The sequence below is a fragment of the Tachyglossus aculeatus genome, chromosome X4, assembly GCF_015852505.1.
Source record: "Tachyglossus aculeatus isolate mTacAcu1 chromosome X4, mTacAcu1.pri, whole genome shotgun sequence".
NCBI lineage: Eukaryota > Metazoa > Chordata > Mammalia > Monotremata > Tachyglossidae > Tachyglossus > Tachyglossus aculeatus.
This window is the reverse complement of record NC_052098.1, coordinates 37518109-37533928: the sequence shown is the minus strand read 5'-3', so window position 1 is coordinate 37533928 and position 15820 is coordinate 37518109. Positions and strand designations below refer to the sequence as shown.

The 15820-nt window shown below is 48.0% G+C and overlaps 1 protein-coding gene across 1 annotated transcript in view; it reads left to right on the top strand.

Moving 5' to 3' along the window:
- The first annotated feature begins 305 nt into the window (after window positions 1-305).
- The window catches only part of LMNB1 (lamin B1), a 51762-nt gene continuing 36247 nt past the window's right edge, over window positions 306-15820 (top strand). Inside the window, exon 1 of the mRNA XM_038769923.1 lies at window positions 306-980. Within this exon, the coding sequence (XP_038625851.1) occupies window positions 622-980 (359 nt within the window). The 5' untranslated portion in view covers window positions 306-621. The remainder of the gene's footprint in view (window positions 981-15820) is intronic.

Genomic DNA, 15820 nt, shown 5'->3' with positions numbered 1-15820 from the left:
GTGGGATAGGCGGAGGCATGCGTTTCACCCCAAACCGCCGATCACCCCGCCCTCTTCCTTTTTTTTTTTTTTCTTTTCTTTTCTGCTCTCGCTCTCCTTTTGCCGCCCGCGCCCCGCCTCCCTCGCAGAAAATACGGTTGCAGCGAGCTCGATTTGAATTTAGTCTCTTGGCCCAAGGGGCAGCCGGATTCCGGCCTATCGCTCTCCCCATTGGCTCAGGGCTCGGTCACGTGGTGGCCTTTCCTGCTCGCCCGCCGCCATGTTACGGAGCTTTAACGCTTCATCCCATTCTCCGCCCCATCTCCTTGTGTTACGACCTGGCGGGGAACAAAGTGCGGCGGCGGCGGCGGCGGCTGTAGCAGCGCGCGCGCGCGCGCCAAACCCGGTCCTTGAAGTTCCCGATCATCTTTTTTTTTTCTTTTAGTTCGTCTTTTTAAGATCGAGGTGTCTTTATCTGCCAGCGACAAACAGCCCGGCTTCGCTTTTAGTGGGGGAGCGCGTGTTTGTGTTGCCCTCTGAAACAGGGTTTCCCCGTGCCGTGGTGCGGGCTGCCCCTCCGTGTTTCCGCGGGAGCCGCGCGGCCCCGGTCGGCCGGCCGTCTTTGTTCTCTCGCCGGCAACCATGGCGACCTCGACCCCCGTCCGATCGAGGCCGGGCAGCCGGGCCAGCGCGTCCAGCACCCCGCTCAGTCCCACCCGGCTGTCCCGCCTGCAGGAGAAGGAAGAGCTGCGCGAGCTCAACGACCGGCTGGCGGTGTACATCGACCGCGTGCGCTCGCTGGAGACGGAGAACAGTGCCCTGCAGCTGCAGGCCAGCGAGCGAGAGGAGGGGCGCGGCCGCGAGCTCTCCGGCATCAAGGCGCTCTACGAGACCGAGCTCGCCGACGCCCGCCGGGCCCTGGACGACACGGCCCGAGAGCGCGCCAAGCTGCAGATCGAGCTGGGCAAGTGCAAGGCCGAGCAAGAGCAGCAGCTGGGCCAGTGAGTTGGCTGGCGGGGCTGGCGGGATGGAGGGGAAGGGGGGGGCGGAAAAGGCCCCCCACCTCGGCAGGACATTGGGAAGGGGGGCTACAGCCGTGCCTGCCCATCCTCCGCTGTGTGGGGGGGCTGGAGGTGAGAGCAGCGCCTCGGCTTCTGGGCTGCGGGGGCAGCTAGGTAGGGCGATCTGGTTTCCTCGTCGTTGAGGACGCGAGGCGGTCCCGATCTCAACAGTACCGCCTTTAGTAGGGGCTGGGGGCCTGCTTCGGCCCGGAGGCTAACGGTCGATCAGTCCAATTATCGAGCGCTTACTGCGTGCAGAGCCCTGTACTAAGCGCAGGGAAGAGCCCAGTTGGCGGGCACGTTCCCTGCTCTCAACGGTCGAGGCATCGTCCTCGTATCGGCTTGAGAGATGGAGGGGTCGGGGAACTGGGGAGGCAGAGGGAGCCCCCAAAGCGGAGATGTGCACAGTTTCCCCGAGCCGTTGCCGAATTCGCAGTAGAGCAGGGATAACTGGACCGGGCCGAGTCCGAGGAGGGAGATGCATCCCCTTGCCCGGTGGCTTGCCCCGCAGGGCAGGCGCTTTGAGCCCCTCGATCTTTCTGCCTTGGGAGACGCGAGCTCTGCTGCTGCTGCTGCTGCCGCCCCCTTGGCAAGGGCCGAGGGTAAGAGGCAGACGGGACAAAGGGAGGGATGAAGGATATCGTCAACGGTCTAATGCGGGCTCCGGTAACGCTCGGCCATTTCACCACTAGAGTTCAAAATGACTGAGACAGACCGCTTGGATCACTGCACCCGGAAAGAGGCGTCACCGTAGCCCTTCCTCTCGAAGGGCCGAGGACCGGATTCAAATCCGAGTTTTGAAAAAAGCCATTTCACAGTGCGGTGCGCCCCGGCTCCCCTTTCCCGGAGGCGGACCGAAGTTGCTGCAGCCCAGGTCCCCCTCCGTGGCGCGGATGGTTTAGAGGAGAAGCATCCTCTACCCAGCGTGTACCGAGAATCACCTCCTTTCCCATCCCCAGTTCCTCGGGCGTACTCGGTAACAATGCAGAGAGGCAGCGTAGTGTAGCGGAAAGAGCACGGCCCTGGGTTCCAATCCCGGATCCGCCACTTGGTGTGACCTTGGGCAAGTCACCTAACTTCTCTGTGCCTCACTTTCCTCACTGTAGAAAGGGGTTTCAATACCTGTCATTCATTCAGTTCAGTCAGTCGTGTTTATTAAGCACTTACTGTGCCCTCCCTCCTACGTAGACTGTGAGGTCCTGTGGGGGCAGGGACTGGGTCTGAGCTGAGTATTTTGTACCTGCCCCGGCGCTTGTACGGTGCCCTGATGCATTTACTAGAATATCTCCATTACTATTATTATGCACCAAGATGAGGGGACTTGCAGCGCTGCTTCTCCGGTTTCATCTCTATGCAACCACCTAGTCTTACATTTTATTGTGCTGTGTGCCTTATGTAAAACAACCCCCCCCTTCCCTATCTCCGCCTCTTCCTCCCCCCCACCCCCCAGGGTACTTGGAGGCTTACGTTGCTCCGGCGGCTCTGGCTCAGGCCCCAGTCTAACAGTGATAACCAACATAAGCTCCGCTGAGTAAAGAGGATTGGACTCGCCTTGGTGTGGACCCCGCCGTCCCCTCCTCCTTTGTGCTCCCCTAACAGCCTTGAGAGCTGTCTTTATCCCTACGTCCTCCTCCCTTCTCATACGCCACATTGCTGGTATGTCTAGGCCATGCGTTTCCAGGACAGGCCTTTGGGTTTGAGGTCGGGAACCTATAAATGCAGCTCCAGGTTGCAACAACCTAATGCTTCCTGGACCCGTGTGGATACGTGAAGGACAGTGCCTGGACAAGAGATTTAGACTGAGGTCCCACGGTTGAGGGAGAGAAAAGTGTAAAGGGCTGGGATTATTCAGCTTGGACAGTATTTTTCAAGATCCATCAGTGGTTCTTATTGCGCAGCTATTCAGTGTAAAGCACCAGAAGCAAAGCAGTCATTTAGGCAGTGGTATTTATTGAGAAGCAGTGTGGTCTACTGGAAAGAGCTAGGACTGAGAGTCAGAGGACCAGGGTTCTAAATCCTGCTCTGCCACTTACCTGCTGTGTGACCTTGGGCAAGTCACTTCTCTGTGCTTCAATTGCCTCATCTACAATTTGGGAATTCATTGTTCTCCTTCCCCTGTAGACAGTGAGCTCCATATGGCTACAGGGACTGTTTGACCTGATTATCTAGTATCTACCCCAGTGCTTAGTACAGCGCTTATGTGCAAAGCACTGTTCTAAGTGCTGGAGAAGTTACAAGGTGATCAGGTTGTCCCACAGGGAGCTCACAGTCTTAATCCCCATTTTACAGATGAGGTAGCTGAGGCATAGAGAAGTTAAGTGACTTGCCCAAAGTCACACAGCTGTCAATTGGCAGAGCAGGGATTTGAACCCATGACCTCTGACTCCAAAGCCCGTGCTCTTTTCCCCTGAACCACGCTGCTTCCCCTGCCTACAAGGAACTTACGGTCTACAAGAAGGGAAGTTAAAACAAATGACAGTGGAAATAGATACATAAGTGCTGGGGTAACAAAGTGCTTAAGGAGCACCCAGCCAAGTAGATAGGTACTGCTGAGAGGAGCATGGGTTAGGAAAATGTGGGCTTAGTCAGGGAAGGCCCCTTAAAAAAGTTATTTTTTTAGGAAAGCTTTGAAGGTGCGGAGGGAGGACATGAGCGAGGGATCGGCAGCGGGAAAGGCGAGTTAAATGTATAGAGGGTATGTTGGCATTGGAGGAGTGAGATCTGCAGGTTGGATTATAGTAGATCAAGGAAGTAGGTAGGAGACGGAGAGCTGGTTGAGTTGATGGTAAGTTTCTATTTCATGTGGAGATGGGTGGGCACCCCCACTGAAGGTTTGTGGGGAGATATGGCTTGAGCATTCATTTCTCAGATAAATGATCCAGGCAGCAGAGAGAGGAGAGACAGAAAGCAGGGAGGCTAATGCAGAAGTCTAGGAAGGATAGGATAAGTGCTTGGATCAATGCGGTAGCAGTTTGGATGGAGAGGAAAGGGTGGATTTTAGTGATGTTGTGAAGGTAAAACTGACAGGATTTGATGACAGGTTGAATGAGAGAGATGCATAAGGCCAAAGTTACGGGCTCGAGACAGAGAGGTGTGGTGGTGTTATCTACAGTGATAGGAAATAGGGAGAGGAGAGGGAGAGGATTTGGGTGGGAAGATGAGTTCTGTTTTGGACACGTTAAGCTGGAGTTAATGGGAGGACATCCAAGTAAAGATGTTCTGAAGGCAGGAGGAAATGTGAGGCTGTAGAGGAGAGAGAGGTCAGGGCTATAGAGGTAGGTTTGGGAATCATTTAAATAAAGATGGTAGTCGAAGCCATGGGAGCAAATGACTTTTCCAAGGAAGTGGATGTAGATGGAGAATAGAAGGGGACCCAGATCAGAAACTTCAGGGACTTCCACAGGTAGAGGGTGGGAGGCAGAGGGTGAGCCTGTGGAAGATTGAGAATGAGCCTAGCCAGAGAGGTAGGAGGAGAACCAGGAAAGGTCACTATCAGTGAAGCCTAGGTTAGATATTTGCAGGAGAAGGAGGTCCACAGTGTTTGAAGGCAACAGAGAGGTCAAGAAGATGAGGATGGAGTAGAGGTCGTTGGATTTGGCAAAAGGGAGGTCATTGGTGACCTTGGAGAGGGGCGTTTATGTGGCATGGAGAGGGCAGAAGCCAGGTTGCAGGGTACACAACTTGTTTAAGGAGTTTGGAGAGGAAGGGTAGGAGGCAAGGGAAGGCTGTTTTTGGTTTTGTTTTTTTAGGATAGGGGAGCCATGGACATGTTTGAATGCACTGGGGAAAGAGCCATTGGAAAGTGAGTGGTTGGAGATGGTGGTCAGGGAGGGAAGAAAGGAGGGGACAGTTGTTTTGATAAGGTGAGATGGGATGGGTTTGGAGGTACAGGTGGAGGGGGTAGAATTGGAGAGGAAGCAGGAAATCTCTTGAGATACTGCTGGGAAGGATGGGAGAGTTGAGGAGGAAGGGCCTGGAGAGGAGCAGGTGAGATTTTAGGGAAATCGGACCTCATAGTTTCAATTTTATGTGTCCAGGTCATTAGGGGAAAGAGGTGGGGGTGGGAATAGAAGGTTTGAAGAGAGTTAAAAGTCTGAAACAGCTGTTGTGGGCAATGGGAAATATGGTTGCCAGGTAGAGGAGTTAAAGTAGGTGAGATTCAATTTGAGGATGGATGAGGTCTGCTTGTGTCTGTATTTCTGCCAACAGCAGTGTGGCTCATGCACAAGAGCACAGAAAGTGTTTTGTGGAAGTGATCCAGGGTTGCATGTTGGTGGTATGAAATCAACGGAGGAATATGGGAATGAGGAAATTTAGTTCAGTGGAAAAGGTAGTATCGAGGGCATGGAAATGTGTGTCAAATTCAACATGTTCTTTGCCCCTAGTTTACAATATAATGGGGTAGGCAGACATATCACATTATTTACAAATAGTGAGAGCAAAATGAAGTGAGCCCGTTGTTGGGTAGGGACTGTCTCTGTGTGTTGCCAACTTGTACTTCCCAAGTGCTTAGTTCAGTGCTCTGCACACAGTAAGCGCTCAATAAATACGATTGAATGAATGAAGAACCAAGTAAGTTAGGTAGTAGGATGAAGTTGCCAGGATGAAATAGCAGTATAAATCAGAATTACTGAAAGTACAATTGACTAAATTGTGGTGGCATTTAAGCACTTACTATGTGTCAAGCCCTAGGCACGATACTAGTTAATCAGGTCAGAGAGCCCCTGGGCCACAATCAATCAATCAATCGTATTTATTGAGCACTTACTGTGTGCAGAGCACTGTACTAAGTGCTTGGGAAGTACAAGTTGGCAACAATCTAAGTAGAAGAGAGAACAGGTATTGAATCCTCCTTTTACAGGTGAGGTAACTGAGCACAGAGAAGTGAAGTGACTTTCCCAAAGCAGGTACACGCAGGGCTTCAAACCTACGTCTAACTCCCTCTTTTTTTTTTTAAGGTATTTGTTAAGCACTTAGCATGTGCTGGGCACTGTACTAAGCATGAAGTAGGTAGGGGCTAATCAGTTTGGACAAAGTCCATGTTCCCCGTGGAACTCAGTCTTAAACCCATTCTACAGATGACATAATTGAGGCGCAGAGAAGTGAATTGATTTGCCCAAGGTCACACAGCAGACGTGCCAGAGTTGGGATTAGAACCCAGGTTGCCTGATTTAGAGGCCCATGTTCTTTCCACTAGGCCATGCTGCTGCACATTATATATACACTAAAGTGGGTGGCTCCTGGGTTGATAAGATTTGGGGTTTGGGGAGTTAATTGGGGAAGGCTCCTGGAGGAGGTGGTTATCAGCTGTTTGACTTCACTGAAGTCAGAACAAGGGAAAATGGGCTTAAGCTACAGCATGAGGAATTAGGTCAGATGTAAGAGAATTTTCTGATATTTTATATTGCTAGATATTGGACTTGATGAGCAATGACTGGATTTTTGGTAATTTGTGAAGAACCAGCTGATCGGGGGCTGTTTCGGTTGTTATTACTTAAAATGAACCCATTGTCCAAGGGGTTTAGTGGGACTAGAACATTGAATAGTGACTGACAGGTTAAAATGAAAAATATAGCTTCCTTGGAGATCAATATAAGACTGTAGCGGTAAGTGAGGCTTTAAGTTCTGGTTTTAGGATAGGATTGGTGAAGATCTGAGACTAGGTTGTTGGAGTTTGGGGTTTTGTTGCTGCATTCGTTGCAATTATTGCTGAAGAATTTGGACACTGACTATGTAAATATGTATAGAAGTGCAAGCTGAAGACTAAATATTGAGCAAATCACAGCTATTTTATAAGCTAGTGAAAATATGTATAGAAGTGCAAGCTGAAGACTAAATATTGAGCAAATCACAGCTATTTTATAAGCTAGTGATTAGAGTTATGTTCTAATTACGTGGGTTCCTTAAAGCTCACTTGTTCCTTTTCTTTTTCATGCCAGTTTTCCCATGCTTAGCTCTTATTTCTGTCCCTTTTCAAGTAGATGTTATATATTCTTGATAAGCTTGCAGTATGATAGGACAATATCCAAAATGCTCTATAACTTTATAACATTTTCTTTCTTGGGCCCACTGATATTTAATTTATTGGACATGGGTTTAATTGGCAGGTATTTTTATATGATCCTGTGGGTGTTTCTAATTAATCATATTTATTGAGTGCTTACTTTGTGCAGAGCATTGTACTAAGTACTTGGGAGAGTATGATATGATAGAGTTAGTATACATGAGCTTACAGTCTAGAGGGGGATACAGACATTAATGTAAATAAATTATGGAAATATACATAAGCACTGTGGGGCTGAGGGAGGGGTGAATAAAGGTGCAAATCCAAGTGAAAGGGCGACACAGAAGGGAGAGGGAGAAGGAGATGCGCCCCGACTCCACCACTTGTCAGCTGTGTGACTTTGGGCAAGTCACTGAACTTCTCTGGGTCTCAGTTACCTCATCTATAAAATGGGGATGAAGACTGTGAGCCCCACGTGGGACAACTTGATCACCTTGTAACCTCCCCAGCACTTAGAACAGTGCTTTGCACATAGTAAGTGCTTAATAAATGCCATCATTATTATAAGGAGATGAGGGCCTGGTCAGGGAAGGCCTCTTGGAGGAGATGTGCTTTTAATAAGGCCAATCATGAAGCTACTACCTCCACCCACCTAACTGGATCCGTAGATGAATAACTATATTTTTTTGTATGGTTTTCCCTTGGCTTATTCTGTACCCGTGTCAGAATTGCTTAAAATGTCGGATTCCAAAGGAGATTTGCATATCTTTGCAAACAATCGGCCAAAAATACATATGAGAGACTGCCTTGCTCCTAGTTTTATTGGTGGTCCTCTGCATGCGTATGAAGAGAGCCCTTCACTAAGCTGATGCATTTTCCATCTGTGCTGCTTATCACGATTTTCAAATCTGGCAACCTCTCTCCTAATTCAAATCTGGCAACCTCTCTCCTAATCGTCACATACCAGGTTGGTCTGTTTGCTGCCATTGTTCCCCCAACAGCTTGCTGTTGTAGCCCATGTTTTGTCTGAGAGACTGTGGCCATTTGTGTCTCAGATGTTTGTACTGTCCTCCCCTCCCTGCTTGCGAATGCCCCTGTTGAGTTCACCATTCAGCAGCCCGGCCCCTTGGGTAGTCTGCTATCATCCATTCACCTTATACGTCCTGCCTGGCAAAGCTGTCTTGTGATGCACATTGCAGCGTTGTTGGATCGCCTATCGCGTCCCAGGTAATCTTGTCCTGGCACTTGGTTTGTCTTGTGACCCACAGATGGTGCTGATGAAACTGCTCAGGAAGCAGGATGTGACTTCTTTGCTAGGTCCTGGTTTCCCAGGGATATAGAAGGTGGACACTACCATATTCTTCATACACCTTTCACTTCGTATGGACTTTGATGCCCAGTGACTGCCAAAGTCTGCCTGTCGGTCGCCCAAAAGTCATGCTGGCCTCTTTGATTCTCTTGTCTACTTCATTGTCTAGTTGGGCATTATTGGATAGGTGCTGGTGATAGCAGGAGGCCTATCTAGGCCTTCAGTCCTGGGGTAGAAACCTCAGGACCCCTCGTCATCTTGCCGTCCCTTCAGAACTGCCTGCCCATCCCCCCCCACACACACACACACCGGAACTGCAACAGCTAAAACGGGCTGGGGATGGGGAATACGTAAGATTTGGATTTTTTCAGAAACATTCTCCATCTTTTGGAGGAGGTTTTAATGAAGTTTCAGAACCCTTTGGCAGGAGCTGATCATAGGATGCAATTCATGCAGGCAAGAACCGGTCACGTGTTGTAAATTAACCCCTTCACCTGAAGGAAGATCAGATAGAGGCACCCAGGGAGAGCAGTAGTCCAGTCAGATGTAGCTTTGGCAGTTCCTACCCAAGGAAACCCTAGGGGCCTGAGAAGAACAGTGCTTTGCACATAGTAAGCGCTTAATAAATGCCATCATTATTATAAGGAAGAGTCTTGTGGTAGGCATTGGGAAGGAATGGGTCAGAGAAGTTGGTATTTGCCAGGAAAGCTGGGGATCAGCTGGGTGAAATATCGGAGAAGGATCGGTGGACCTTGTATCCACAGAAGAGCTACCTAATGGAAATATCCCAGTGGGTTCAGGGTGACACCTGGGTTTGTTAGGAACGGTCCATCAGTCAGTGACATTTATTGAGCCCTTACTGTGTGCAGAGCACTGAGCTAAGCCCTTTGGGGGAGAACAATACAGCAGAATCAGAAGACATGCTCCCTACCCATAACAAGCTTACAGTCTAGAGGGGAATTCATTCATTCAGTCATATTTATTGAGCACTTACTGTATGCAGAGCACTGTACTAAGCGTTTGGGAAGTACAAGTTGGCAACATATAGAGACGGTCCCTACCCAACAGCGGGCTCACAGTCTGGAAGAATCTTTCTGACTTTCACATACAAGGGTAGGACAAAATGTCCACATTTAATTCATACCAACATAATGTATATTGGTATATCTACATTCATGCCAAACAAATTATTTACATATGTAGTAATTAACTATAAGGTTAACTTCATGGTTGTCATTCATAATTTGTGAAATTTAGCCATATGCAGTAGTATTGTAAAGGTCACATGATCCCATAAGACACACCTCTCACATTTACAGAGCTACACAACTGATTCGACCTCAAGCTTAGATAGTCTAAACTGCTTAATTTATATAATTTGTTCAAATGCAGCAGTATTATTTTTTTCATTATCATCCGTAGGTATTCGGTGCTACATAACTTTAGCAATTGATTCATTGGCCATAGGGTTAAATAGCACCTAGAACCCACCCAACCTGCTTTTGGTACAACAGTATAAGATATACTAGAACTCAGGTCCTCTGGTGCTTAGACCTGCACCATGCTCCTACTATATCATCAATTGTATTTATTGAGTGCTTACTATGTGCAGAGCACTGTACTAAGCGCTTGGGAAGTACAAGTTGGCAACATATAGAGACAGTCCCTACCCAACAGTGGGTTCACAGTCTAAAAGGATACAGAAGGGAGAGAAGCATTTTGCTCATGGGCTGTGTAATTTGCTTGGTTGGTCAATTATAAGGCCAAATATTGCATAACTCAGGTATTTGTAATTCTGCTCATACTATAATAATATTGAATTGTCTTAATTTTTCTGTGGGCCCATATTAAATGCGTTCAGATCTGGCACTCTAACATATGCAAACGTCTGCTTGCATAAGCACACCAGTTATTTTCAGTTTAATTTATATAGTATCAGTTGGCTTAATTTTTCTAGAGGCATGGTCTGCAGTGACCATCTGCTTAATCTGCAATTTTATTTGAATTAATCAATCGTATTTATTGAGCGCTTACTGTGTGCAGAGCACTGTACTAAGCACTTAGGAAGTACAAGTTGGCAACATATAGAGATGGTCCCTACCCAACAGTGGGCTATTTGGATGCTTTTTAAATACAGTGAGCAAACTTTTTTCATTTCAGCACATAATTTCACCTCCACCAATGTAAGGTTAACTACCCTGTGGTTGCATTTTTGCAGTTTATTCATATATAGCAACAGAAAGTAGGATGACAATCCTAAAGAGCCCGTGTACAAGCACTTACCTGCTTGCTCAAATCAATCAATGGTGTGTATTGAGTGCTTATTGTGTGCAGAGCGCTGTACTGAGTGCTTGGGCGAGTACATTAGAGTCTGGTAGACATGTTCCCTGGCCACAACGAGATTACAGTCTAGAGGGGGAGATGGACATTAATGTAAATATAAATATTGTTATAATAATATAAATTACAGATATATACATCAATACCATGGGACTGAGGGAAGGGTGAATACCAAGTTCCCAAAGGGCTCAGATCCAAATGCATAGACAACACAGAAGGGAGCAGGAGTTGGGGATATGAGGGCTTAATTAGGGAAGGCCTCTTGGAGGAGTTGTGACCTTAATAAGGCTTTAAAGGTGGGGAGAGTTTTCCTCTGGTGGATATGAAGGGGGAGGGAGTTCCAGGCCAGTAGCAGGACATGGACAGGGGTCAGCGATGAGATAGACGATATCAAGGTACTTTGAGTAGGTTGACAATGGAGGAGTGAAGTGAGCATGCTGGATTGTAGTAGGAAGTCAGCGAGATGAGGTAGGAGGGGGCAAAGTGATTTGAGTGCTTTAAAGCCGTTGGTAAGGCATTTCTGTCTGATGTGAAAGCAGATGGGCAACCACCAGAGGTTCTTGACAAGTGGTGAAACGTAGACTGAACTTTTTTTTTTTTTTTAGAAAAATGATCAGAGCTGCCCTGTTGTCATGGAAAACTGATTCAGTGGACCGCACGTGCTTACCAAGGGCCCTTTCACTTGGTCTGGGAGTGGCCGCTGGGTGCCCACAAATCACTTCAGTCCCCAGACACACCTCCAGAACTAGCGGTACCATTTCAAACTCCCAAACAGCAAGATCTGGAGGACCAGTGCTGCTCATCCTCCTTGATATGAGTCTGAACTGACCCTAGAGAAATCCCAAGTAACTCCATGCAGGCTGTGGACCTAATAGAGACCTACTGTCCAGGCAGAGCAGAAGCTTCAGTCGGGGTCAGCCAGCCAGTCAGACACCCTCGGTTAAGGGTTGCTCTACCGCCCAGGACCGATGGTAAGTGTAGGGCAAAAAGTTCTGCATGAACCTGCGTGGTCAGGAGACCATGGATGCAGTCTGCCAGCCCATCGTAGAACCAAGTGCCCATGAGTCCTCAAAGCGAAGAGCTGTTTTCTCACACACATTGCTCATAAGACAGGGCAACCTACATAGAGAAACTCTTAGCTCTGTATGCTGTAATTTTCTAGGGAGGAAAATCCAGCCAGTAGAGAGGTTGGAAATGATCTAGGGACTAGGACTGAGGTGATGCTCACACTATGGTTGATGTGGTCCTTTACTATTTTTCGTGACTTTCTCAAAAGTTGGAGGGAAATCCATGTCCTTGTGCTTTAGGCTAGTTCTTGATGCTTCTTAGAGCCTCAGCCTCAGAGGTGGAAGGTGTATTCAGAAGACTAGTGAAGGGTTACCATCTATCTGCACAGGATTTCTTCCTTATCTGTGATGAGAGTGGAGCCACCTGTGTACCTGCTAACCAAGGATTTTCATTCAACGCTAAGGACACAGGCTGGCCTTTATACCTTAGCGTTGAATGAAAATCCTTGGTTAGTGGCAGTCAGCCTATCCCTGGCTGTCTTTAGCCTTGCCACCCCACCACTAGTCACTCATGTTGCCTTGAAATAGGGCTCGTAAGACCCTGCATTACTTGGGTTCCTGAAGTACTGTAAGTGTGACATGGAGACGCAAAGATCATAATACACACAATACGGTTAAGTGAGCATTTGACTTTATCAGACTGCTGTACAAGGGTGCAAGAAGGACTCGCTAGGGTAATTGCAGTCAATCTGTCTACAAGGAGTTAGGAGAATAGGTCAGAGAGAGGTAGGTAAAAAGGAGGGATAATACCACAGCAGCATTCCTCTGGCTTTAGGGAGCCCCGGGTTCTCAAGCAGATTGTCTGCTCTCACACTGTTTTGGGTTCCCTGGCATTAGCTGCAGCATTTCTACATCCAAAACTGAGGCTCAACTTCCTAGATCTTTCCGTGGTCGGTCGGTCTTACATACCATTTGACTATCCAGCATACAGTGGGCACCTGGACCTCCAAGGCTTATTGATTGTGAAACATCTCTTTCTGCTCTGGGCCCACTGACTGTCTGCAGGACTGAGAAGTGCTTTTGTATAAGGCCACAAATCGAAGTGCTGTGTAAACTGCGTGTTGGGGGCCCCCCTAGGTTGTGCGGTCAGCCCTCAGGCACGACACCCCATACCCCTCTGGTTAATCAATCAATCAATCAATCGTATTTATTGAGCGCTTACTATGTGCAGAGCACTGTACTAAGCGCTTGGGAAGTACAGATTGGCAACACATAGAGACAGTCCCTACCCAACAGTGGGCTCACAGTCTAAAAGGGGGAGACAGAGAACAGAACCAAACATACCAACAAAATAAAATAAATAGGATAGAAATGTACAAGCAAAATAAATAAATAAATAAATAGAGTAATAAATATGTACAACCATATATACATATATACAGGTGCTGTGGGGAAGGGAAGGAGGTAAGATGGGGGGATGGAGAGGGGGACAAGGGGGAGAGGAAGGAAGGGGCTCAGTCTGGGAAGGCCTCCTGGAGGAGGTGAGCTCTCAGCAGGGCCTTGAAGGGAGGAAGAGAGCTAGCTTGGCGGAGGGGCAGAGGGAGGGCATTCCAGGCCCGGGGGATGACGTGGGCCGGGGGTCGACGGCGGGACAGGCGAGAACGAGGTACAGTGAGGAGATTAGCGGTGGAGGAGCGGAGGTTGCGGGCTGGGCAGTAGAAGGAGAGAAGGGAGGTGAGGTAGGAGGGGGCGAGGTGATGGACAGCCTTGAAGCCCAGGGTGAGGAGTTTCTGCCTGATGCGCAGATTGATTGGTAGCCACTGGAGATTTTTGAGGAGGGGAGTAATATGCTCAGAGCGTTTCTGGACAAAGATAATCCGGGCAGCAGCATGAAGTATGGATTGGAGTGGAGAGAGACACGAGGATGGGAGATCAGAGAGAAGGCTGGTGCAGTAGTCCAGACGGGATAGGATGAGAGCTTGAATGAGCAGGGTAGCAGTTTGGATGGAGAGGAAAGGGCGGATCTTGGCAATGTTGCGGAGCTGAGACCGGCAGGTTTTGGTGACGGCTTGGATGTGAGGGGTGACATCCCCTCATCGTAGACTGCACCACCATCCTCCCTGTCTCACAAGTCCATAACCTTGGCATTGTCCTCAGATCATCTCTCTCATTCAATCTGTCACCAAGGCCTGTCAGTTCAATCTGTCAACTCCTTCACAACATTGCTAAAATCCACCCTTTCCTTTCCATAATAATAATAATAATGATGGTATTTGTTAAGTTCTTACTATGTGCCAAGCACATAGTACTTTAGACTGTGAGCCCCATGCTGGACAGGTACTGTGTTTGACCTAATTAACTTGTGTCTACTCCAGAGCTTAGAACAGTGTTTGAGACATTGTGAGTGCTTAATATCATTAAAAAACAAAACACAAGAGCTGGGGGAGGTTGGGCCAAGCAGTAATAATTATGGTATTTGTTAAGCGCTTACTATGTGCTAAGCACTGTTCTAAGTGCTGGGGTAGATACAAGGTAGGTTGTTCCACATGGGGCTCACAGTCTTAATCCCCATTTTACAGATGAGGTAACTGAAGCACAGAGAAGTTAAGTGGCTTGCCCAAGGTCACACAGCAGGCACGTGGCAGAACCGGAATTAGAACCCAGATCCTCTGACTCCCAAACCCGTGCATTTTCCACTAAGCCATGCTGCTCCCTGCTTCCATCCCAACTGCTACCATGCTGGTCCATTTGTACTTTGTACTTCCCAAGCGCTTAGTACAGTGCTCTGCACATAGTAAGCGCTCAATAAATACGATTGATGATGATGATGGTCCAAGGACTTATCCCATCCCATCTTGGTTACTGCCTCAGTCTCTTCACTGACCTTCCTGCTTCCTGCCTCTCTCTCCTCACTCTGCTGCCCAGATCTCTTTTCTAAAAAAAGGATCAGTCCATATGGCGTGACTTGGTTTCCCTCTGTTGCTAGAGATGGTAAGGCCTGGCTCTGGTCAAGTCTTGGGCCTGACTTGGTCCAAGCTGATCCCTGGGACCACAAAGTAGGGTTGAGTTGGGATATTTCATTCATTCAGTTGTATTTATTGAGCGCTTACTGTGTGCAGAACACTGTATTAAGCACTGGTTATGGGTTTCTGTGGATGCTACTATATGGGCACTAAGGCCCCAGCAGCCCAAGAAAACCACTACACCTGTGTCCAACATGACTAACTTGTATCTACCTCAACACATAGACCAGTGCTTTGCACATAGCGCTTAATGAAGCAGCGTGGTCTAGTGGATAGTGCATGGTCCTGGGCATCAGAAGGACCTGGGTTCTGATCCTAGCTCTGCCACTCTTCTGCCTTGTGATCTTGGGCAAGACACTTCACTTGGGGATTAAGACTGTGAGCCCCTTGTGGGACATAGACTGTGTCAAACCTGATTATCTTGTGTCTACCCCAGCGCTTAGAACAGGGCCTGGCACATAGTAATCACTTAACAAATTAAAAAAAACAAACAAACCAGGCCCCAGCAGTTGTGCCGTGACCTGCTTGACTCTCAGAAACTCTAAACACAAGGGACAGAGGATTGTGTTCTGAGCCTAGCCTAAACTTGGCCAGGTTTTGTTTTGTTTGTTTTTGGTGTCACCCACCCCTGTGTATATCATACAGGGTTCATTAAGTGTTGATTTAGTTTGCCAAACAAAAATACCAATGTCACATGCTCTCTGTATCTCCAGATCTGTGAGGATAAGCTTGGTAGGGATCTCTTTGGCTGTCTGTCTTTTTAATGCCCCTCTCTCTGTTCCATATAGAGGGGGAGGAACATTGCTGAAATTTGCGTGTTCCTTTCCATCCGAACTACTACTTTGCTTATCTAAGCACTTATAGCCCACCTTGACTACTGCATCAGCATCCTCGCTGACCTCCTTGTCTCCTGTCTCTTCCCACTCAAGTCCACACTTTACTCTGCTGCCCAGGTTATTTTTACTGGAAAAAAAAAAGAAAAAAGAAAAAAATTCAGTCCACATCTTCCTTCACAAGAATCTCCAAAGGCTGACCATTCACCACCGCTGCATCTAACAAACTCCTTAGCAGCAGCTTTAAAGAACTCAATCATCTCT